The 25,249-nt window shown below is 37.1% G+C and overlaps 1 protein-coding gene across 5 annotated transcripts in view; it reads right to left on the bottom strand.

Moving 5' to 3' along the window:
• Positions 1-25,249, bottom strand: part of LOC131144897 (chloroplastic group IIA intron splicing facilitator CRS1, chloroplastic) — a 91,915-nt gene that overhangs the window by 56,231 nt on the left and 10,435 nt on the right. For all 5 annotated transcript variants that reach the window (XR_009133931.1, XM_058093841.1, XM_058093867.1 and 2 more), the window contains exons 3-7: positions 15,398-15,528; positions 12,699-13,049; positions 12,471-12,627; positions 3,751-4,043; positions 3,580-3,639 (exon numbers count right to left, since the gene is read on the bottom strand). Coding sequence is in view for 4 of the 5 variants with exons in the window: in XM_058093841.1 (XP_057949824.1) it covers positions 3,580-3,639; positions 3,751-4,043; positions 12,471-12,627; positions 12,699-13,049; positions 15,398-15,528 (992 nt within the window). In the remaining variant the exon portion in view is untranslated. The remainder of the gene's footprint in view (positions 1-3,579; positions 3,640-3,750; positions 4,044-12,470; positions 12,628-12,698; positions 13,050-15,397; positions 15,529-25,249) is intronic.

Genomic DNA, 25,249 nt, shown 5'->3' on the forward strand with positions numbered 1-25,249 from the left:
GAAGTCAGCTCAGGTGCTAGTTTGGGAAAAGATACATTATTTGGCTTCTCTTTGCTGTGTGGGACAAGGGATTTTTAAGGGGGTGAGCGTTTCTGATATTCAGCGCGATTGGCATTATGTATTGGAGTGCATAATAAGATGGTTGTTTCTATTTTATTCTATAGTCTGTAGGTTGTTCCTTTATGTTTTTTTCAGGATTTTCCCAGACTTTGTTAAGGAGATGTCTTATTCTCCTAGATATATATTCTTATTCTATTAATGAATTCTTCTTTTATTATCAAAATATATATGTGTATATTTTTAAAAGGTTTGTATTAACGTTAATGCATCTTCTACACCATATACATATTTTATTTACAATTGAATATTCTTCTTTTATTACAAGAACAACAACAGTAATAAGCCTTAAGTCCCACTACGCAGGATCAGCTATATGAATCTTTTTCCACCAATTCATGCAATCGGGGGCATTTTCTTCAACTAACATAAGAGAGCTATTAAATCCTTCCTCACTATCTCATTCCAAGTCATTTTAGGTCTACCCCTTCCTCCTCTAGTACCATTTGCAATGACTAGCTCACTCCTCACTTGTGCTCTAATTTGCCTATGTTTCAAATGTCCAAACCATCTAAGTCTCCCCTCCCTTATCTTCTACGAGTGCTATGCTAACTTCTTTCAAATATGTCCATCCCCTAATTTTCCTTTAATGTTATATAACTCATCCACCTTAACATGCACATTCCAGACACTTTTACTCTTTGAATGTGTTGTTTCTTAGTTGCCTAGCATTCCGATCAATAAAGCATGGCTTGGTCTTATAGCTGTTCTATAGAACTTTATTTTTAATTTTAATGGTATTCTAAGATCACATGGCACACCTGATGCACTCCTTTTAATTTTAATGGCATTCTTCTTTTATTATCAATAATAATAATAATAATGTTGAATAATTGGGTAAAATGGAGGACCTAACATAAATGATAGGCCTCTCCCTCTATTTATAACAACCGTCAAGTAGTACATTCCAATGACCATAATACCCTTACTAACTCACACTACTAACTTAACTCTAGTACATTCTAATAATGCTAAATGACCAACATAACCATCAACACTTCCCCCTCAAGCTGGAGCATATATATCATATGCTCCTAGCTTGTTACAAATGAATTTCACATGAGCACCTCCCAAGGCTATAGTGAATAAATCAACAAGTTGCAAATTAGACTTCACATGAGTGGTTGTAATGAGCTTTTGCACACGTTTCTCCTTAACAAAGCGGCAATCAACTTCAATGTGCTTTGTTTGCTCATGGAAGACCGAGTTGGAGGTAAAATGAATAGTTGCTCGATTATCACACATCAACTCCATAGGCTCAGAATGTGGAAAACCCAATACTTCCAACATGTTCTTCAACCAAACAAGTTTGCATATAGTGTAAGCCCTGACTCTATGCTTTGACTTAGCACTTGACCTCGTCAACCCAGTTTGTTTTTTACTCCTCCAAGAAACCAAATTACTACCAATAAGGATACAGTATGCAGTTGTGGATCTTCTATCAGAACGTGACTCGGTCCAATCTGCACCTGTATCCTTGAATATGAATGTAACCCTAATCTTGACATAAAAGACCTCTCCTAGGTGCACCTCTAAGATATCTCAAATAGTGAATTATTGCATCCCAATAACTTGTCCTTGGAGAATCCAGAAACCGACTCACAACACTTGCTGCAAAGATATATCCAGCCAAGTCGGTGAGATAATTCAACTTTCTAGCAAGTCTCCGATACCATCCTGGGTTAGGCAACAAATCACCCATATCTAGCACTAACTATTGGGATCCATGGGTGTATCAACATGTTTGGATCCCAACAACCCAATCTCATCTAAAAGATCAAGAACATATCCCAACAAGCCAATCTCATCTAAAAGATCAAGAACATACTTCCTTTATGACAAGACAGTTCTCATATGACATCTCGATACTTTATACCCAAGAAGTACTTCAAGGGCTTTGTATCTAGTCTAGCATATAAATTATCATAAGCTCTATGCTTAGCTTTACTAATGACTTTTTTTATGTAGATGAACAAACGTATTGAGGCAAGTTTAGTGACCAGAATAATCCAACTCGTACACCCGAGTATACCTCATAGCAACAAGGTGGGCCTTCAAATGAGCCACAGAACCATCAGGATTGACTTTCACATTGTACACCCAACGACTACCAACAACAGACTTCTCAAACAAAATGCTCTTTGGATTCACAAACTCCATCCCAACGCTCAAAGCAAAATCAACAAACAAGGAAAACTTCCAAACCAACTGAAACAACCAAATATAAGGTTAACCACTCAATTAACCACAAACGAGTCACCAAGAACCAGACATGGCACTGCCACAGCCCCCAAAAAACAATGTATGAACACTGCCACTGCCCCAAGAGACACCAATAGCCTTTACTAATACCAAATAACAACTAATGGATTGCCACGAGTGTATGGTCAAAAAAGGTTTGAACTTTGAACAAAAAACATGCCCAACAGCATGATATTATGGTCTATGGAAGAAATCAAGACATTATGGAGAAAAGATGCAGCAAAAACTGGCCGGAAATTCTCTCATGCGCCAGTGCATGGGGTTGGGACTGCTGGAAGTTGGCCTGCATGTGGGGGTGCATGGGGAGGTCTCCGGCGATGGGATTTTACAGGGCTAGTGATCGGAGGGTTCTGTTTTTGGCTATGTGGTTGGTTTTGTGAAATATGGAAGGGTTTTGGAGATTCTGAGAACAGCAGCAATGGCAGGGTTTTTTCCAGTAATGACTAAGTTTGAATTGGTGGTAGTGTTTAGGTTGGATCTTGCTATAATGCCATGTTGAATAACTAGGTAAAATGGAAGACCTAACATAAATGATAGGCCTCTCCCTCTATTTATAGTATATGTCAAGTAGTACATGCTAATGACCATAATACCATTACTAACTCACACTTACTAACATAACTCTAGTACATACTAATAATGCTAAATGGCCAACAAAACCATCAACAAATAATAATAATAATAATAAAATGGACTGGAGAGCTTATTTTAATTCACCATATGAAACTTCCTCACATGCAACTACTTCCCTATAAATAAATCCCAGCGAAGCCTCTCCTACCTCTTCCCTACGGAAACTAAGATAGCCAAAAAAGACATAAAATAAGTTGGAAAACTAGTCAACTAATTCTTCACTAAAGTAACTCTACCACCCTTAACCAGATAAAGCTTCTTCCACCCAGTAAATCTTCTTTTGAACCTTTCACTGTCCAAAAATGTGCTCTTGAATTAAAAGAAACCCCAAGAAGAGGACCTCAATACAAAATTGGAAGTTTTGATGTTTGAGCCTCAAAAATGAAGTAATGCATGAACCAAATCTGTCATCTTCGAGAGAAAAGGAAAAAAAATATGTATATTGGCTTCAAGTGGTAAACATGAAATACAAACAAGCTTTTCCAGTTGACTTTAATGGCCTCAAGCTCATATAGGAGTTCAGAAAGGCAATATATTTTCTACACAAGCTACAGTCAAGGGACATACCAATTTCTGTTTCAAATCTGAGATAATCCGCTCTCTTTGATATGCAAAAAACTTCAGTGACTGAGATAAAAGTAGGGAAAACAGCTCCTTTTAAATTTAATAGTCATGAATCAATTAAGTTTCTCATAAAAGAAGGGAAAGATGAGAAGGGCTGATACTAGATCTACTTACTCCGATCCTCTGCACCTCAAGAGATCTACGTAATGCAGACTTCTTAGTCAGAAGATTTCTGGAAGCCAGCTTCAAGGGTCGTCTATAGTTTTTTCCCCGGTAGATAATTATGGCATGGCCTTCTTTTAGCTTTTCCACTGAAACTAGAATACCCTCACTTTCAGATTCAAGGGATCTTGCAGTATAAATGACCCGTGAAAATCTTCTTTGCATTGTAACCACCTTGACTATTTCTCTATGCTTCCAGTGTTGATAAATGCCTTCAATTACACCATCAAAAACCCCACGCCTTCCTGAAAACAACACAAATCAAATTTGACAATTTATACATGCAGCTCACAAATGTCACCAAATACACTTAATTAATGAATGGCTTAGAATAACAAAAGCATCTCTATTTCTTTGAACGTAAGTCATATTTGTCACTGGAAATTCATGTTCAATTGGTTACCTCAAATAATACGCATATTTTTTTATATAAAAGAAGAATATAATTAATTAAAAGTGGAGGAAAAAGAGTACAAAATATGGAGGATGGGGAATCCTCTCCAACCAGCTAAAAAGGCTATAAAAAAATATAAATAAGAAGGAAAGAACCAGCATATGAACAACAATACAAACAAAAAAACATTACAAACGCACTGCCTTCCAATCTCTAACGAGGTCAGACAGCGGAAGACTCCTAAAGAAACCCAAGGAGTGCACCCACAAGGCAAGGAAAGTCACCCTATCCCACAAAGGTCATGAGGAGGTTGATCAACTTCAGAAAATTCTTGTGTTTCTTTATATCCACAAGTTGGACTTTCCATCCCTCAGCCAGTGCATGGTGTGTAATAACCATGGTTATCCTAAAATAAGGATAAATGCATATTGATTGGGATTGATCAAATAACCTAGCATCCAATCAACTAGGATTGCAACCCAACTAACTTCGCTATACAACAGCTCAAGGTTGTGATTGGAGGAGGCTTCCCGTCAAAGCATTGGCCATGGAGAAGAGACTTGCATGCTGTCACAGTCCCACATCAGGTGTGCACTAAGGAGATCTTGGGCTTATAAGGATGGTTTGGGCTCCAACAATGTAAAGCGCCTTTTATATAGGACAAACTCATGAGGCCAATGGGCAAAAGAGGACAATATCTCACACAAGTTGAGCCCAAGACCGTTACATGTAGTATCAAAGCCACCCTAGGAATACTATCATGTGAATGGATCCACCCTACGGGTACTATCATATAAGTGGATCCAACACAGAGGTGTAAGCCACTTTAACAAGGATACCAGAGATCGGACGAGAAAGCCTGTCCCAGTATTACATTAGATGTGTACTAGGGAGATCATCTGACGAGAACGTCAGATATCGAACGAGAGTATGTCATGGTCGCACATCGGATATGTACTAGGAAAATCTTAAGCTTATAAGGATGGTCTAGGCTCCAACCATGTGAGGCAACTATTATAGGACAAACCCGTAAAACCAGTGGGCCAAAACGAACAATTCCCCACTAGAGCTAGGCCCAAACCATTACATTAAATCTCACATCAAATGTGTACTAGCAAGATCTTAGCCTTACAAGAATGGTTTGGACTTGTAAGGCGCCTTTAATAAAACAAAACCGTGAAGCCAGTGGCCAAAGTAGACAATACCTCATCGAAATTGAATCCAAGACCATTACATTTGGTATCAGAGCCACCCTTGGGGTATTATCATGTGAATGGATCCTACATAAAAGTGTAACCCACTTTGACGAGGATGCCAAAGATCGAATGGGATAGCCTGTCATAGTCCCACATTGGATGTGTACTAAGGATATCACTCTAACAAGGACGCCAGAGATTGGATGGGAGAGTCTGTCACTGTCCCACATCGGATGTGTACTAGGGAGATCTTGGGCTTATAAGGATGGTTTGAACTCCAACTGTGTGAGGCGCTTTTTATTGGACAGACCCGTGAGGCCAGTGGATCAAAGCAGGCAATACCTCACCAGAATTAGCTATGTTATGATATTTGACTAAGAATTCATGGACAGCGGGTTAAATTTTATTTTTTTCACATGTCTAGAGATCAGAGGCAAATGCAAGATTTACGTGATTATGCCTTGGGGCCCATCCAGAATTCATGGACAGCAGATTAAATTTTATTTTTTTCACATGTCTAGAGATCAGAGGCAAATGCAAGATTTACGTGGTTATGCTTTGGGGCCCATCCATGAGAGGAGTATGTACCATGAGAAAGATTGACATGAAAATATAATATTGTGATTTGCAAGCATAAAAACTAAAGATATTAATAATACATCAACATTTTTCTAATTAAAAAAAAAAAAACAAGCTCGCCCCTATGGTAGATACACCGTACAGGCACATAGCCATGGCACATCAAAAACATTCCAAATGGGGAAGGGATAATTTTTTTTTTTTTAATAAAAAAAGAAGGTATGTAAGAAAGAGAAAAAGAAGTTACAACAAGAGGGGACAAGAACTCTATCGACATCGAGTTTTGAAGACCCGTTTGTGGTGTCAACATTTGGTAACCGTTTTGAAATCCAACATGCATGGACTACCAAACCATTAGTACATCTAACTTGTAATTTTTTTTATATCTTTGAAAAATGGATTTGCCACTTTATTTTATTTTTGAAAAGGAAAAAAATAAAGGAAAACCTTTATTAGAGATTAGGTTCGGGAGTACAATTGTGCATAGGGAAGGTAACACTTTAAATTCGCATTCTTGAAAATTCAATGGATTAGCACCCTAAAACACCCATTCCATTATGGTTGTCGTGCTTACCATGTGTGTGTGTGTGCGTACATCCCTTCAAAATGGTTTATTTTAGAAAATACATAACCTTCACCCCTTTTGAAAAGGCTTTCATAAGGCTTATGCAGAGTTAAAGGTTTTATGAAAGCCCTACTACTTTGATGCTAAATCGAAAAAAAAAAACAACACAAAGAACATACATAAACATATACATGCATACCAAATAAGTGTGAAATGTAAGAAGATTTGAGATTTTATTTGTTGTGGCTTAATCTACCATAGTAGATTGCCTACATATCCTCAAAAGAAGAATCAAACCATATGTAGTTCAAAAGCCATTTTCGAAATCAACTTTGAAAAACAATCATTTGGGTGATCATTTTACAAAATCATTGTTAAAAAACACCTGAAATGATTGACTATATCTTGAAACCTTCATTGAAAAACATTATATTCTTGATTAAGAATTTAGTTTTCCAATGGATTCTATAAAATAGAGATTGAAAGCATGTTTGTACACTTGAAAAATCATTATTCCACCCTCAAGCCACTTCATGGGTAATCTTCTTGAAATGATTTTCATTTTGTAAAAACTTAAAAATATTATGGATTTTTGGAAGAACCACAAACCCGACTTGGAATCCCGGTTGAAAACTTGGACAACGCCCAAAAGCCTCATCACGGGTGTACCCGTGTATGACTCCATGGTTTTGCAGGAAAAAAAAAAAACAAAACAAAAAAAAAAACTTTAAAAAACCTTTGAACGCTTTGAGAGAAACATGAATGATCATGTTTAATCCTAAGAAAAATCGATTTTTTTTTGGGGTGAAAAAATGACAAAAACCGTTGCAACTTCATCACAAGACACAATAATCTACACTTAGGAAAGTGAAGGAACTCAAAGTAAGGCAAAATCCTAGGAAAACAAATGGAAAAAGATACAAAATTTGCACCTTTTGGGATTTGGCGGTCGACCACCTACTGAAAATTCAGAGGGCTAGTCGACCGCTTGTAGCCACAACGGCCACTTTTTCAAATCTATGCAAGTCAGTCAACCTCCTACACGGGCTGGTTGACCATCTATGGTAAAAATGCACAATTTCGTGCCACTTTAAACACTTCCTTCATGCATGTTAATACACATCTAAAAGAAGAAGGAAAGCACTACAAAACTACATATAAAGCATCTCGGAAACATAATAGAAATGAAAGAGATCACATGCAAACCCCAGAGCATGCTTCCAAGGATCAAGACAAGTTATACATTGAAAAATGAAAGAAACTACATTAGAAGAAGGGTTAGGCACTGACTTTGAATGCAATCCCTCTGTAGACATGTAAAGGCCTCTCCTCTAAGAGATCTCTCCCCACATGCCCTTGAACAAGTTTGAAGGAATAAGGTTTCCTCCCTTCTTCTTCCAATCAAAACCCTTTCTTTAGAACCCCTTTTCTCACAAATTTCCTCACCTTACCCTTACTTGGAAACTCTCCCAAAAAGGGTTCTTTTATAGACCTCTAGGGAGTGGAGGAGGGTAAACCCTTTTCAAATTCAAATTTCAAAATTCAAATTTGAAAATAACTACCAATAACTACCAACCATTAACTACCATGGTTAGCAGTTGACATGTGGCCTCAAAGGGGCACGTGGCATGCCCAAAACCTCCAACCAATTGCATGAGAACAACTCAAAATTCAAATCTAGGGAAGGTCGGTCGACTGCCTGTAGGCTCCAGCCAACATCTAGTTTAAGAGGTCGGTCAACAACCCAAAGAGATAGATTGACCTATTTTCCTCTTCTCGTTTTACATGCTTCCAATTTCATATATTCAAAATAGTCTTTGTTTTGGGGAGGTAAAATATGGCCATCAACAAAGTCCACTAAAAGAGAATATAAAAATAATAATAATTAAATTAAAAATTAACCAAGTAATCCCCTCTTCAATCCTTTTCCCTCATAATTCACTGAACACTTCAAGTTAGCTAGCTCCCTTTAACCCTTTTTAGCTCTGTTTTTGCCCCCATCAAAGCCCACTTCATTTCCTCCAAGATCACAAAACTTTAGATCCAATTTATCCACAAGATCTTGAGCTTCTAAATCCTTCCATGGAATCTCCACCATTGGTGTTGGAAAAACTCCGTCCTTGCACTGCAGTTCATTAACCAAATCATCATTCCCAATGATAGAAACCCCCCAATCCCTCCAATGGAGATGGATTTACATATGATAAATCCACTAGAAGGTCATAGGAATCAAAAAAATATCCATATATTTCCCTAATCTCATCAACGGTAAACCCCCACCTCAATCAAACTCACTAAGATTGTCGCTTTCATTTAATGATATATCCTCCCATCTCATTTCCTTCTTTCCTTTGCTAGTCCCACCACAAGAATTGCCCATCTTCTTAGCGTATATGTCTTCGACAATACTTAACTATCCATCTAAATTCTCTTTAAAATCTTTGGCACTACCTCACCAAGTGCTCTCTCTCTTCTCTTTGGAAAATTTCTTCATTTCCGCACCCAATAGAGTAGCCTTCCAATGAGTGTAATCCTTGTGACCCCTAAACTTATCTGACTTAAGGCCTAAAACATCATATATCCTCCCTAAAAAACCATTCCTCCGTTAGGGTTGGCATCACCAACCTCTTGCCCCACTGCAAAACCAAAATCATCAACCGCTTTAACACTTTATTATTTTCTCTTCATCGCCAAGAGACTTTTTCGAAATCGAGCTAACGACATCCTATATATGCTCCAAAACATGATATGTTCCACATGTTTCTTGGGGAGCTAGAGAGAGGCTTTGTCCTTCGTTTATGGGTGGGTGGTGAAGATCCTTCTTCCCTATATTTTGCAATTGAGTGTTAAAATTTGGGTGTTGGGCCTGCCCAATACCAGAATCCATGAATTGGTTGGCCCAATCACCCTCTTCCTTAAGATGGACCTGAATAAAATCCTGATCCTTCTACAAAAAACCCATACGAGGCAAGCCATCCTTATCATCCACAATAGGGCCCCAAATAATATGGACCTGTTCAACTAGGTGGCCCAATCTATATAAAAATGAGGCTCCTCTTTTTTCAAATTACTGGCCCAAATACAAGACAAGGAGTAAGTGGCCTAGCCCAAATTTCTTGCTCTCCTCTTCCCCAAAAGTAAACTTAGACGCCTCAATAGGAGACACACCATCCTTCGAAACCCTAGCCACCTTAGCAGTTTCAACAAGCCCAGCTACCTTAGTAGTATGTGTGTACATCTCTATACAAAATTTTTCTAACATTGGCTTCCCGAAATCCTTCAACTTGGGCTCGGCCCAACATCGAATGCACGACTTATCAATCCCATGCACCACATTCTACTCTCCTGGTTGGAATCTTCTCGCACAACTTTCTTCACCTACCCTCCCTTCCAACACCACCTAGCTCTAGATTTGGGCACATATGGGCTTGCAGTACCTCCACCTCCAGATTGAACATGAAACTCTTTAGCTAAGTCGCATAACTTGCTCACAAAGCTACACCAACCAACCCCTTTTGCACTACCAAGAATAAACACAGAAAAAATCTTACCTTTCCATTTCAGCCCTAACTCCAAATACTTTGCTGCCCTAGTCCACTTGATCGTCATCCAATACTGCAGATTTCCCATACGGACCTTTCAAGAACCCCAATCCAACCAAACAAACTCTAAAAAGACGACTGGCAAACCAAAGAGCTGCCTCTTTCAAAAGTTTAATCCATATAGTACAGAAGAGATAATTCTCGAACACAAGCAAAAACTAAATCTCTCTTACCTTGTCCAATCTCAAATCAAAGGTCTTCCCTTCGATCTGAACCATGAGTTTTGACATTGCCTGCTACTTTCAAAGCCATACAGAAATTCGTTAGAGAGAAAGAGAAAGTAGTTTCATGAGAGAGAGAGAATAAGAGCCATCTTTCTATTCTTCATAGAAGATGGGGAAGGGATAATAATTAAATATCAAAAAGCTCTTCCAAACTGCAATAATGTACAAGAGACCGTAAGGTTATATTTGATTCATGGAATATCTAATCATAGGAATAGGGTGGAATAGGGTGGGAATGTAATAAAAAATGTGTAGGAATACAACAATTTAGGGGGGGAAAAAGGCCACTCAGAAAAAAGCTTAAGTTAATCCATCCAACATGGAATACAATAGGAAATTAGGAATAGACACTCCCAGTCCCACAATAAAATTTGGAAATAGTCATTCCTTGTCTATTCAATGTTCTACAATAATAAAAAATTTTGCAATGTCATCAACTTTATGATAATACATTTTCTATTACAAATCCTAAGTTATCACCATTCTACTCCCAGGAATAGACATTCTACGAACCAAACATAACCTAAAAAAAGACAGCATCCAATTCAGTGTTAAAAGTCCTGCAAGGAAGTTACTGTTTCACAATTATTTTAGAGTATGGCACATTCAGTGTCAAGCCAGATGAAAAAAGTTTTCCATACAAGGACAAGCTGAAGTAATTTCCACTACTTTGTCCAAGAGGAAAATTTGCAATTAAGGCCATAGTTATCATTCTTAAACTCGAATTCTCTAAAAGCTTTAGCCTTTTAAAATTCTTGGCAATGAAAATTTTCACAAAGCCACCTCTATGTTCAATTTTTGTTCCACCAAAGCTATTTTTTGAAAGGATAACCTTGGCTAAATAAGCAATCATGACCCCCCAACTTTGTCCAATAGTAGGTAGATGAAGAGTTTCCTATGGCTTTTATCGAACAACACAGTGTAGAGGAACCTCATCTAAAAGTGTGATTCCAAAACAAGCAAGAGAAAATAACATGATTGTGTGGGGAAAAGAATGACATCAACCAAAACTATGATCCCATATTTGGCATTATAATGAAAAGAGACACTGCTCGGCTGTGACAGTAATCCTGACTCCAGAGTCGAACAAAGAAACAACTTCAGATGACACAAATATGGAGAGCAATTAAAGGAGACCCGGGTTTTGAATTAGTTAATATAGCATAAAAATAAGTAATTTAGAAAACAGAAATCCAGATGCAACTTCATAACAGTCTTTGACTATGACTCTGAATTAAGAGGAATAATTGGGATATGAAAAGGTTAGGTATCCCAACCCGTATCAACACAGACAAAGGGGTACGAGGGCAAAAATCAATTCTTGATGTAGTGACTGCTGCATTTAAAAAATCCTCAGTTTTACCCCAATCACTCATTTGCAAGCCACTAAAGCAATTTGGAGCAGAAAGCTCACGTTATAAGAAGTTTTATAATACTATTGATTGATGGGCTTCTTATGTTGATATCTGATAGGCTGATACCAGTTTAACAGATCCCAATGGGCGGTATTAGAATGGGGAGGCAAACTTAGCAGTAGAATTAGAGGTAAGAATATATGCCCAGCAGTGTACAAAAGCCAACAAATTAATTTTGTAATTAAGAATACTATGTTAATTGTTAAAGCTTGATATACATTGTTGGCCCACAACCTAACAACTTAAGTTTTTAGGTAAAGTGGTCATCTAACATGGTATCAGAGCTCGTTACTAGGCGGTCCAGGGTTCTAGTCTTGTTGCCCGCATTTATTGTGTGATGTTCAAAAAAATTATTTTATTTCCTATAATGGGTGCTATGTACCGTGTGCTTATCTCTCCGCATGCTGTCGGGCTGCATATGCAGGTGAGTGTTAAAGCTTGACCTCATATAAGTATTAATCTAGATATAGCAACCTTAATCACCTTTTCAGTAACACGATCACAGGTAAAGTATGGCTCGTACATAAGTTATAACAGGCCAAAAAATCCTAATAATATCATCCCAAAAGAGCAAAACTAATACAACTGGAGTATCAATTATTTCTAATTCAAAAAGAGAGAGAGAGAGAGAGAGAGAGAGAGAGAGAGAGAGAGAGAGAGAATCATAGCTATTTAGAAAAGTAATTTTCTTCCTTACCAAGCACTAAACAGCTTTCCATCTTCAGACCCATCTGTCGAAAGCATTCCCTCTCTTCATCTGTAATTAGTTCCTGGTCTGAATCCTGTTCAGCAGGTCTCCATGCAGAATTCAACTTCCATAACTCTTTTGCTGACTTCTCTATCTTCTTCTTAAGCTGCACGATCAATCATAAATGTTACAAAAACAGAACAGCACAATTAAATAAGAGGAAGCATAAAATCTTACAATGAAAAGCTTGCGCTCTTGCTTTCTCAGTTCATTCTTTAACCTTTCTTTTTCAGCCCTTACTTGAACTTCAACCTCCCAATTTCCATTTCTGAAGTCCCCATATTCTCTTTGGATTTCCTCGAATTCAGATAAAGTTCCAGTGATGCTAGAGTTTGTTAGCACCTCATTAGTCCTGCAAAAGCTTTTGATTCCATTCAGCCTTGCAGCTTCTTCGTGAAATTGGCATCTTTTGAGCTCCATTTCTCTATCAGCTACTACATTTGCAATTCCACAAGGAAGAAAATCCTTTCCTCTATAAAGTATAATATAGAACTTATTACGCAGTAATAGAACCCCTCCTGTAAGATGCTGCATAAGAAAGACGTTAATGCCGCAAGTACCTCTAGCTTTAAAGGCATAACCATGGCCTTAAATTTCCACAAAATTATTGAACCTATTGAAATTTTAGTTTTCCATCACCTTCAAAATTGAGATGGAATTCAATTTCCATCTTATAAAATTTCTGTCAAAATTTCATTGAATCATCCAAATTTTATTAAAAATCTCAACATTTTAGCAAACTTTGTCAAAATTTTAACTACAAAATGAAATTTCTTTGAATTCAAATGTGAGATTTAAATGAAAAGTGAAATTCCTCTCTTAGTTTAACATTTTTTTTTATTGAAACCAAAGATTATTACGCTTTTGAAATTATGTGAAAAATTTTAAACATAGACCTTAGCAACAACATTTTATTTAAACATTTATCTCTAAATTATCTTTATTTGTATAATAAATAATATTTTAACTGACTTATGAATTTCATTTTTATTAACTGGATGTCTAAGAAGTATTATATTATAGCTACTAAAACTCATCCGAAACATACCTGTCATTGATGCGCTAAAACTTGCATTATTATGTCCATTAACCATTTTCAATGTCTATAAAAGAAATTCATGTTTTACTCCTAATTTCAATCGTTTTTTAAAATCAAAATCAAAATTTCCATTGAAATTTCCATTCTTTTGAAGCTTCAATATTTTAGTCAAAATCAAAATTTAAGACTTTGGGCATAACAAACTCTCATACCATGATATTTCAATGAATACTCTAGATTTTTAAGATAAAAGAGAAAATTTTGACCATAAGTTTTTATTCTGAATATTTAGAACACCTTTTTTTATATTGTTCACGATCTTACCAACAATATTATTGCTTCTGCAAAATGCCACAGACAAGGTCTCAAATTTACATTCCAACTAAAATTTCCAGCTTAAAAAGTCTGGAAATTTTGAGGGAGATTTCAAAGTCAACATCAAATTCAACTTCAATCTTAAAAATTTATGAAAATATGCATTAAAGCATTGAATTCTTTCATGGAACTTTAGAAACTATTAATAGACAAAATAATGTAAGATTTAGAATTAAAATAGTATGAATAAAATACATCAAGAACAGGTATGAGGTATGTGGTGTATAAGGTGAAATAACCATAACATAACAATGATATTAAACCATACTAACTAACATAAGTGAAATTCATAAATCAGTGAAATATTATTTATTATACAAATACAGATAATTTAGATATAAATGATCAAGTAAAATGTTGTAGCTAAGATCTAAGGTTTTTTTCATATGACTTCAAAACTCTGTAAGCAATTCGTATCTTCTCGTAACCATCTTTAGTTTCAATAAGAAAGAAGATGAAACAAAGAAATTCCAATATGGGTTTTTAATTTCAAGGAATGAAAGACAATTTTAGCTGAAATTTTGAGATTTCAATACATTTCGAGTAACTTAAAGGAAATTTTGACAACAGAAATTGACTACCTTTTCAATTTCTAGGATGGTGGAATGGAAATTATGACATTTTCTTGAAAATCTAATATCATAGCCACATGAAAGGTTGGGCGTGAAAAATAAATTTTACCAGAGTATTTTGATACCCGTATTTGTTTATTTTTAAAAAAAGAATGCATCTAGAAAGTGTTTCCACAAGAAGCTCATGAATTGTATTTAAGGAGGAGTTCTCCTCAAAGATAAATGTTAGAAATCTAAGCCCATGAAAATTATGACAATTTCATGGAATTGGAGATCTAAGACCATGGCCACATGACATGTTGGGCGCGAAAATGAGGAATTTAATAAATTAATTTTACCCGAATATTTTGATACCCTCATTAAAAAAGAAAAAAAAAAAAAAATTGCAGTTAGAAAGTGTTTTATTTGAAGCTCAGATAATGAATTGTGTTTAAAGGAGTTCTCCTGAAACATATATGTAACCTCACGAAAGGATCACATACTTAGTAATGTGCACTTCATATATGTGTACTTGCATCTGTAGAAAAGGTACAATACGTTTTGCCCATAAGGATGCTTCTTGTGCATTGTCGTTCAATGATATGCCACGTATATGTGGCCTGCCTTTGAGGAATGACAGCAGTCAGATCACAGTGGTAGTGAAAAAAATTAGCTATAGTAGTGTATAAGTGGCCACGCTCACATTCATTGTCATGTAAGGGACAATCAAGGGCTGGGTTACCCAGCCATGAAAGGCAGCATACTCATACATGTTTAATGCCACATATTGACAACCTGCATAAGCAGCTTACTCATGGGACAAGCATAAATCTCTCTTGCCTATATATATCTGTAAGTGTAACTCAAATATGTAAAAGAGCCCTCAAAATCTTCAAGCTTAAAACACTTGCCTTGAGCTCACATGCCATAAGTTTGTTGTTGGTATTTGGAATTCCCAACTTCACAGCAATCTTCACTATATGACACTTCTCCCACAATTTTAATATGGCAGCAGCTAAGCCGTGAAGTTTTTGGTTTTTCCCTTCAGAAAATTAGAGAATTATTAATACATGAAACATTAAATACACACCACATTAGCAAGCTCACAAGCACAAAGCACATATATTTAATATCATGATCTATGCATAAATTTCACACTTATGCTTTAATGCTTATATCCCCAAAAAATCTATTATTATTATTTTTTTCTAATTTTTCTTTTTTTTTTTTCATCAAACTAATAAAGAGTAACTATTTATTACTGTTGAGATAGAGTTAATTTTTATATCTAAAATGCACATGCCCATGAAAACAGATGCACCCTTCTGAAAATATTTTGGCAGGACAGTACACAGCAAATATTTTAGTCTTCTAAAAATATTCACATCAAATGGTGATCTTAGGTAACTTTTTAATAGGGCAGTCATCCACAAAACAAAGATTTTGAATGAGATGAGACTTTCTTAACCACTTGAGTTAATTACGCAAGGGTCCCTTTGTTCCACGGGATCAGGTTTTGTAGGATGGGATTAGATTGAATAAAATTAGAGTGGACTGGCATCTCATGTTTGGCCTGCCATCTACAAAGGACACGAGTGGGAATTTTATTCTGATTTTTTGGCATTTACACTGACAAAAACCCACTTGTGCCTCGCAGGCAGATGGCAGTGTGTGGAGGTGACCAGCTACCTCTAGTACGTATGCATGGAATAAAGATTCCCCCACCATTTCCAACCCGTTATCTTTACTACACCAATCATGGGCAATAAGAACTTAGTCCAGCGCATCTTGCTTTAGCCTATGAGACAAACACACCATAAGCCACTTAGCCAAAACAAATAAATACATAGCATGCAGCCTAAATGCATACAAAACGCATATATAACAACCACCACCAAACCTTAAGCCCTACTAGGTGGGGTTGGCAGTTGGCTACACAAATCCTCTTTTGCCATTTCGCATGTTCTAGAGCAATCTCATGAGAAAGTTAAGAATGATGTCAAATCTTCACTCATTATCATCGACCAACTTGTACGTCTAGCCCTCCTACCTCTCAAAAAGAACTAAATCAACCCTCCTCATTGGAGCATTATTTGTCTATGTTATCCAAACCATCTTAAACAACTTTCCCTTACCTTGCATGGTTGCAATGCTTATCCTAACAGATGAGTTCACTCTTCATTGTACTGCTTTTCTATAACATTAAGAATTATACCATTCATCCATCCTACCATATTCTCATCTCTACAACCTTTACAATTTTAGACATGTTATTTCTTAGTTACTGAACATAATTCATATAGCAGCCTTATAGCCATCTAAAGGGGAAAATGATGAGCTGAGCTGCCCAAAGTAAAGGGATATAACCAAATACCAACCTCAAGGAAGTCTGAGGTAAAGTGGCAAAGTTATAACCAAGTATCGACCTGCAGAAGCCCAAGGAAAATTGTCAAACTATAACCAGATACCACCCTATCAAAAGTCAGTACACATCTTACAGCCCAGGCATTTAAATGAGGAAACATCAAACGGTAGTAGTTGGCACACCCCTGTAACATTAAATAAATTAGAGCAGTTCAAAAGAGAGGGTTAATTGATTGGTTCCATCTGTTGAAACCTTTGAACAATAGTCATATGGGCACTCAGCAGAGAAATGTGCAAGGACAAAGATGTTTCCCTCACCCAATAAATGAAATAACAACAACCACATCCTCACAAAATGCAATGGGAAAATCTGTGGCCTTACAAACCAGGTAGCTGAACTGCAGGCACAAGTTGATATGCTATCACAAGAAATTCAAGCCCTATATGCAGAAAGTAATCAATGAAACTCAGGGCCACAAGGTAAAGACATCAAACCTTGCCCAGTGGAGGACGACAGCCACCATGAAGAACAAAAAAATAATTCACATTGATCTTAGGATTCCCGAGCACCCCATTAATCCTCTGGGCAAGACAGGTGGCACAGACAAGGACAATGAATCAATGTCCAACCTCCACAAACCCAGGCCAAAAACAAGGATTGCACTCCAAAATGCAGCATCATACCTGACATTCACAGAATAATGAGAATGAGCATCCTACGCAAATACAGCCCCACTGAAGAAGTCCGGAGTTGAGCCCAGTTTTTTTATTGAATGTTTAAAAGACTTGGGAAAGAAAGGACAAAAAGAAGGTCGAGAACTGGAAACGAAGTCCGGACAAAGGATGAAAGCACGAACTACCTTCATCTAAAGCATCCTGGATTAACCCCTACAAAAAACAATCCAACAGCCATGAAATAGATAACCAAGACCTTACGGACCACAAGGAGAATTTTCAAACATTCAAAATGCTCCACTTCGAGCACCATTATGTGCTGATCTTTGTAAGCCTCTCACCTAATTTAGTTTGCCTATTTAACTAATTAATCAACCTCTTGAAAACACATTTCATCAGCAGCAAAAAAGTGAGGAAATCAGTTGTGGACTTGATGCTAGTAAGGCAAGAACCGAGGAATCTCGACTATGCGCAAAGATTCAACATGGATGCCATATCCCAAGGCTACGCTAAGATGTCAAGTCCATTGCTTTCATGGCCAAGGTGAGAAACACGAAATTTAATTTCTAATTTTCGAAATCGCATCCCAAGGATTTCACAGACCTATTTGTTCAAGATCACAAATACATGGGAAGGGTCGAGAGCAAAGAGCACAAAAGGAGATATTGCGACATAAGACTCAAAAAAAGAAAGAGATGATAGAAGATCATCGAGATTCATCCTCTTAAGCATATCATGGAACCCTCCACCCCACTCCCCCCCCCCCCCCCCCCAAAAAAAAAAAATAATAAAACAGAGAAAAAAACAAAGAAAAGAAAAGACAAAAACCAAAAAAGAAGGAAGAATCCAAACAGACTGTCCACAATTGCACTCCTGATGCCCAATAGGAGAAAGTTCAAGCTTATGTCATTTGAATTTTCACCCCTTAGTTACTACATCTCATTGGTCTTTGTATCATTCAAATAGGAAGAATGTCTTCCTACACAGTGGTCTAAAGGAGGAAGTCTATATGGAGCAATCACCTAGGTTTTTTGCTCAAGGGGAGTCCGCATAGTGTATCACCTAAAAAAACCCCCGCACAACTTGAAAGTAGTCTCCTAAGACATAATTTAGGAGACTCAATGCATTGGTGCTTGAGTTTGATCCTCGAAGATGTGCCATAGACCACATTGTATTCCACCATAGAAAGTTTGAGGTATAGAGAAAAAAAAATTAATAGAAAATACCTAGGATTTCCAGCCATGATACAATGATTTCCTTATCTAGCAGTGACCTAAGGAATGCATCACACCCCTATAACAATGTGCATCATAACAGTAATAGTGCACCATCCTGTAACAAGGATGTTGGTAGATAAGGCAGCTCAGCCATCGTGTTATTCTACTATGTATTCCAACAAATGAAGCAAAACATAGATCAACTAAAGCTTGTCGAAAGTTTAGTAGTAGGATTCATAAGGAACAAGACCTATGACACCCCCCGTCACCTTGGGAACATAATGAGAACTTTTGCTTCAAACTTATCACTTTCTAAAGAAATTCTTTACAAGAAATGGAGGGGGGTGCACGAAGACCAATAAATAGCATGGCAGCATTATGTTATAACATTGAAAAGCAAAGCTGAGGCACCTCATAGACAACCTAGATGTCCAAAGAGAAAGAACCAATCGAAGAGTTACTCCAATGGAAGAATTGACTTCTATTGAATTGCTACTAGGCAAGAAGGGAAAGACAGAACGTGTTAACCCTCAGCTTTTGGAACATCTAAGGGCAAATTTAGCTCAATTACTTAGAAGCAATGGTGATGTTGTTGGCTTGGATAGTGAAAGATGGATCCACGCATAATATTGCACAAACCCAAGGAGTAGAAGAAGAGGAATAGAACTCAAGTGATCAATGAGGAAGTCAACACATTGATCCATGTCGGATCCTCCTCACAAAAAGACTAATCCATGTTGGATCCTCCACCTAGAAAGACTAGCCAAGGTGGTTATATGATCTTAAATTTCCAATCCCATCACCCTTGAAGTCGAAATGGAAATCTATTTATATTTTGCATAATTTCAATCGAAATTTCAACAAAACATCCAAAATTTATCATAATCTCAAAATTTTAGGCGAAACTTGTCGAAAATTTAACTATAAAATGAAAATTCCTTGAAATTCAAATGAGAGATTTAGGAGCAAAGTGAAATTTCTTTCTTTTTTTTTTTTTTTTTTTTTCTGAAGCAAAAAGATTATTACAAGGGATTTCGAAATTACATGAAAAAATAAACTACAAAACCATTTTTTCTCTAATCATTCATGTCTAAATTATCATTATTTGTATAATGAATAATATTTAAATAATTTAGGAATTTCATTTGTATTAACTAAATATGTTTAATACTCATTATCTTACAAATATGTTTGATACACAAATTATATTACAACTTTTCCACCTCATACACAACATAGATGTATTTAACTTGTAATATATTAGTCCTAAAACTCATATTATTACATCTATTAACCATTTCTAAAGTTTCACAAAAGAATTCCATGCTTTACTGCTGATTTCCATTATATTTTCAAATCAAAAACAAAACTGACATTGAAATTTGGGTCAAATCCGAAATTTAAGACCTTGGTTATATTAGAGAAGGGAAATGAGAAATGGAAAGTTGACATCAATTCTTACCAATCTCAATAAAGCAAGCCCAAAAGATAGCTTCCCTTTGCCAAGGATAGGCAAGCTTGTTGACTCCACCTCAATTATTGACATTTATGTTTTGCATTCAAGGTATATCGAAGTAAGGATGCATCCATAGATTAGGAAAATTCTATTACAGTTACTATTACAACTTTGCGCCCTTTGGAGTCAAGAAAGGTAGAGCAACTTACTAAAGGTACAAACAAAATACTTGAGGGATCAAATAGGTCAAAATATGGAAGTATACAACCACAACATGCTAGTGAAGGGTCAAACGATTTTTAAGGCCATGTAGATGACTTAAAAGGAGGTGTTGGCAACTTGGCATGTATTTGGAAATATCAAATGAAGCCAAATCCAAGCAAGTGTGCGTTTTATATTTCATACAAAAAATTTATGGTTTCATGATAATAAGAAGCATATAGCCCAACACAACCAAGATCCAGGCAATAATTGATATGGTGCGCCTAAAGACATTAAAAGAACCCAAAAATTAACAAGCAAAGTAGCACCACTAAACTGATTTATCTCAAGGTTGGCTAAAAGATTTTCCCCATGCTATGCCATATTGCAAAATACAACCAACTCCTAGTGGACCCAAAATGTTTGATAGCCTTTGAAGATAATAAGAAAAACACCTTCCCCCAATGAATGCAAGACGTTGGCTCCATTCAAGTTTGGGATGTTAGGAAGAGGGCTTGATACGGGGAGTGCTAATTAGGCATTCTCCTGATTTAGTTTCATTTTAGGAAACTAAATTAGAGAATGTAGGGGTGTGTGTGTGTAAGAGAGTAGGTGTACGGAGTGGGATTTTATTTCTTCTCAAGTGGCTCTTGTTGTTTGAGATACATGGTCCATTACTAAAGTTGATCATCTTATTAGGTTTTTTTTGCCTTTCGGTTTTGGTAGATATTCAAGATAGAAGTCATTGGTGGGTTACGTCTATTTATGGTCCTCCGAAACCCAATTTTCAATCTCTTTTCGAGGATGAGTTGTATGCGGTTTTTGGCTTTTGTTCCCCAAAAAATGGATTATAGATGGTGATTTTAGTGTTGTTAAATTTTCTAAGGAGAAAAAAAGTTGTTAGATTTTGTGAGGAGACAAAAAGGGAGGTAGGTTTTCTTTAAGCATGCAGAATTTTGATGGGCTCATTAGGGATTGTGAATTGATTGATATGCCCCAGGATAATGCTCTTTTCTCTTGGTCTGTGGGTGGAGAGGGATGTCGCTAGTCAGTTAGATAAGTTTCTATTGTAGTTATTGAGAGGATGAGTTTGCTAATCTTTCCCAAATTGTTTTTCTAGAATTGAGTCTTTCCCTATTTTGTTGGAATCTTCTAAGGTGAAGTGGGGTCCCTTTACCATTTGGTTTGAGAATATGTGGCTTGATCACAATTCTTTTCCTTCTGTAGTTAGAGATCCTTGGTGTGAGGATTTGGAGAGGGGTTGAGAAGGCTTTAGGTTTATGTGGAAGCTTAAGCGTCTTAAGAAGTTTTTGAAGATGTGGAATAAGGAGGTTTTCAGGAATATTAAGATGACAAAGGCTATCATTTTCGGCGAGTTGGATTTTTTTGATAGAAAAGAGGAAGGTGTTAGTCTATTGGAGAGTGAGGAGGCTAAACAAGTTTCTTTGAAGAATGAGTTGGAGGATTTGATTTTTAAGGAAGTGAGCAATCAAAGGAAAAGACAAAATTTGAGTGGACAAAAGAAGGTGATTGTAAGACAATTTTTTTTTTTCATAGGTTGGCTAATGGGAAGATAAGGAAAAACATGAAAAGGGAATCGGATTTAGGAGGAGATGAGGTATTTATGATTCTCGTTAGATTACAAATGAGATTACCAATTTCTTTTATGATCTTTATTTGAAGGAGGATTTTTTGTAGGCTCGTGATTTAGGGTTTAGATTGGAATCCCATTTCCAAGGATCATGTGACATGTTTGGAAAGACCTTTTGAGTAGGAGTAAGTGAAGGTAATTTTATTTGGGATGGAGAGGGATAAAACTCCAGGTCCAAATTGGCTTAATTTGGCTTTTTCTCAAGATTGTTGGGACGTGGTTAGGGTGGATTTGTTAAAAGTTTTTAATGAATTTTAATGTAATGGGATTCTTAGCAAGAGCATTAATTCCACTTTCATCACTTGGTACCTAAGAGGAATAAATCTATTAATATTTCTGATTTTGGGCCTATTTATGTTAGAACTTTGGTGACTAGTGTGCATAAGATCATTGCTAAAGAATGATAAGGTTTGTTAGATTTTTCGGATAAGGTGTTGCCAAGAATAGAGTTATGGAAGACTTGAATAAGGCGTTGCTTGTCTAATGTTTTTTTCTCAATTATTGTGAATGGACAACCTAAAGCATGGTTTAGAGCATGAAGATGTGTTAGATAAGGGGATCAACCAATCTACTATCTCCTTTTTTGGTTTTTTATGGTTGCTGATGTTTTGAGAAGAATGGTGGAGAGGACGGTTGATAACGGTTTGGTTAAAGGGCTGGAAGTGGGTAGGGAAGGGGTTTGTGTGTCCCATTTTCAATTTGCTAATGATTCTACGTCTTTTCATTCATGATCATAGAGATAATTTTTTGGATATTTTGACTCTTTTTCTTCAAATATTTTAGCGGGTTTTTGAGCTTAAAATTAATTTGGGGAAGAGTAATATAGCAGCCATAAATTTGAATCCTCGTCGGTCTAGGGAGTTGGCTATGTTAGCAGGTTGTGGTCTTTTGGATTGGCCCTTGTCTTATCTAGGTGTCCCATTGGGAGGTAATCCTAGGTCTATGGTTTTTTGGGATCCAGTGGTGCAAAGAGTCTCTAAGCATTTGGATGGGTGGCATAGGGTGCATTATTTTATTTAGGGGTCACATTACTTTATTCGGGATTGTCTTGCTACTATTCCTCTTTATTATTTGTCTATTTTTTTAGGATCCTGGTGGGGTTAGCTAGTAACATTTACAAGATCATGCAAGATTTTCTTTGGTCAGCAGTTGGGGATAAGAGAGACCATCTTGTTGGCTGGGAGATTGTCTGTAGGGCTAGATTGGAAGGGGGTCTGGGTGTTGGTAAGTTGGTCTCTAAAAAGACTGCTCTTTTGGCTAAATGGTTATGGCAGTTTCCCTTTAAGTAGTCCTCTCTCTAGCATAAAGTCATTAAAAGTAAATTCGGTATGCTTTTGAATGGTTGGGATGCTAATTTAGGAATTGGGTGTTCTTTGAAAAGCCTATAGAGGTGTACTGCTCAGGTCTACCCCCTCTTCGCTCCTCATATTAAGTTTGTCTTGAGTAATGGTTCCCATATTTATTTTTGGGACAACTTGAGTGGGTAATGTTGGTTTATTGTATACTTCTCCTCATCTTTATCGTGTTAGTTCTAGTCATAATGAGGTAATAACCTTTTTTATTTCTGAAGGTCATTCATTTTCTTGGGACTTCCATTTCCGTATAACTCTTAATGGTAGAGAGTGGAGGAGTTGTCTTCCTCGTTGATGTTATTAAGGACAGTTGTCCTTCCTTTGGGGTGGATAGGTGTTCTTGGTCTTTAGACTCTTAGGGGGCTTATACTTGCAGATCTTTTTGTGACTACTTGGTTAATGCTAATATTTCCTTTCCACTCCATAGAATTATTTGGAAGGCCAAAGTTCCCTCAAAGATCAAGAATTTTATTTGGTTGGTTGTTCTTGTTGAAGTTCATTCAACTTGAACACGCGTAGCGAAAGCACACAATCAAACACGAACGAATCAACAACCGCTAATGCAATCACTCAATGATGAAATATACTCAAAAAGCAATCAAACAATAATAAGAAGAATCAAAAACACAACTAGAACACACAAGATTTACGTGGCTCGGCAATAGCCTACGTCCACAGGAGGAGCAAACCTTGGTTTCACTATGAACATTTTACAAAGTTACAATATTTGGGTTACAATATTGTTTAAGTATGAACCCAATGCCTATAGAAGAGTTCTAGTAAACCTAAACTACATCTATAGTGATCCCCCGGAGGAAAATCCTCCAGATAAGCCTAATCTACAAGCCCCGGATTTGAGAATACGTAATCTGCGCTGACGGAAACTGTCGACGGTTTGGAGCAAAAGAAACCTCTTTGTAGCTACCACCTGAAACCGTCAACGGTTAGGCCCCAAACCGTCGACGATTTGCCCTCCGTGGCTACACCTTGCTTCTGTCCCTTTGTCCCTTGGGTCACGTAGCTTTCTCCAGTACATGTGATCCACTCTAAAAATGAGTCACATCCCCAACAATCTCCACCTTGGCGAACATTCACCACCTTGAAAATCTGAAAGCATAACCGCTGCTCCATCTGGGCCTGTAGATTGGGACCTGCCTCCTTTTTAACACCTTGGACTTGACCGTGGTAACAGGAACTCCACCTCCACCTAGCTAAACACTCAACTTCTTGAATGATCCTTTGAACCACAATGTTACCTTGGCAGCCACAGCCTCTGCCAAGAACTCTGATCTAGTTGTAACCAATGCACCCTAAGACTATACCCCGGGCATCCAACAATTAGGCCTTCCCACAACGTACCCCGTTGCAAGCCTCCTATCTTCCAAGCCCTCTATGTAAAGTCTCCATCTACAAACCTCACAATTGACGGAACCCTCTATTGCCTGCCGATGTACCCAACTGTAATGGCGTAGGGAACCTTTGACACAACACAAACATCACCGTTCGTCCTTGAGTACTTAGCGGCAGATTATCTACTTAGATTCCCCAAAACTATCCTGAGATAACACAATCTCCATGTAGTTTTTTCCATACAGCCGCCCTGAGATAACACTAATCTCCCCGCAACTACAAAGTCACCCTGAGATAATCTCAATCTCCCTGTAACTTTAACCTTGCGAATCTCCAACCCAAGAACACTCTTGCCAGCACTCAACACCTTCATGTCAACTTCCTTTCTCAACAGTGTCCCAACTGATTTACCTTTCCAACAATCAGCATGTCAATCACATGAAACAACAGAATACCTGCCCACTTATAGCCTATCTCCTTCTCCCCCTCTGAGAGCA

Source organism: Malania oleifera, chromosome 1 (genome assembly GCF_029873635.1).
Source record: "Malania oleifera isolate guangnan ecotype guangnan chromosome 1, ASM2987363v1, whole genome shotgun sequence".
In the NCBI taxonomy this organism is placed as follows: domain Eukaryota; kingdom Viridiplantae; phylum Streptophyta; class Magnoliopsida; order Santalales; family Ximeniaceae; genus Malania; species Malania oleifera.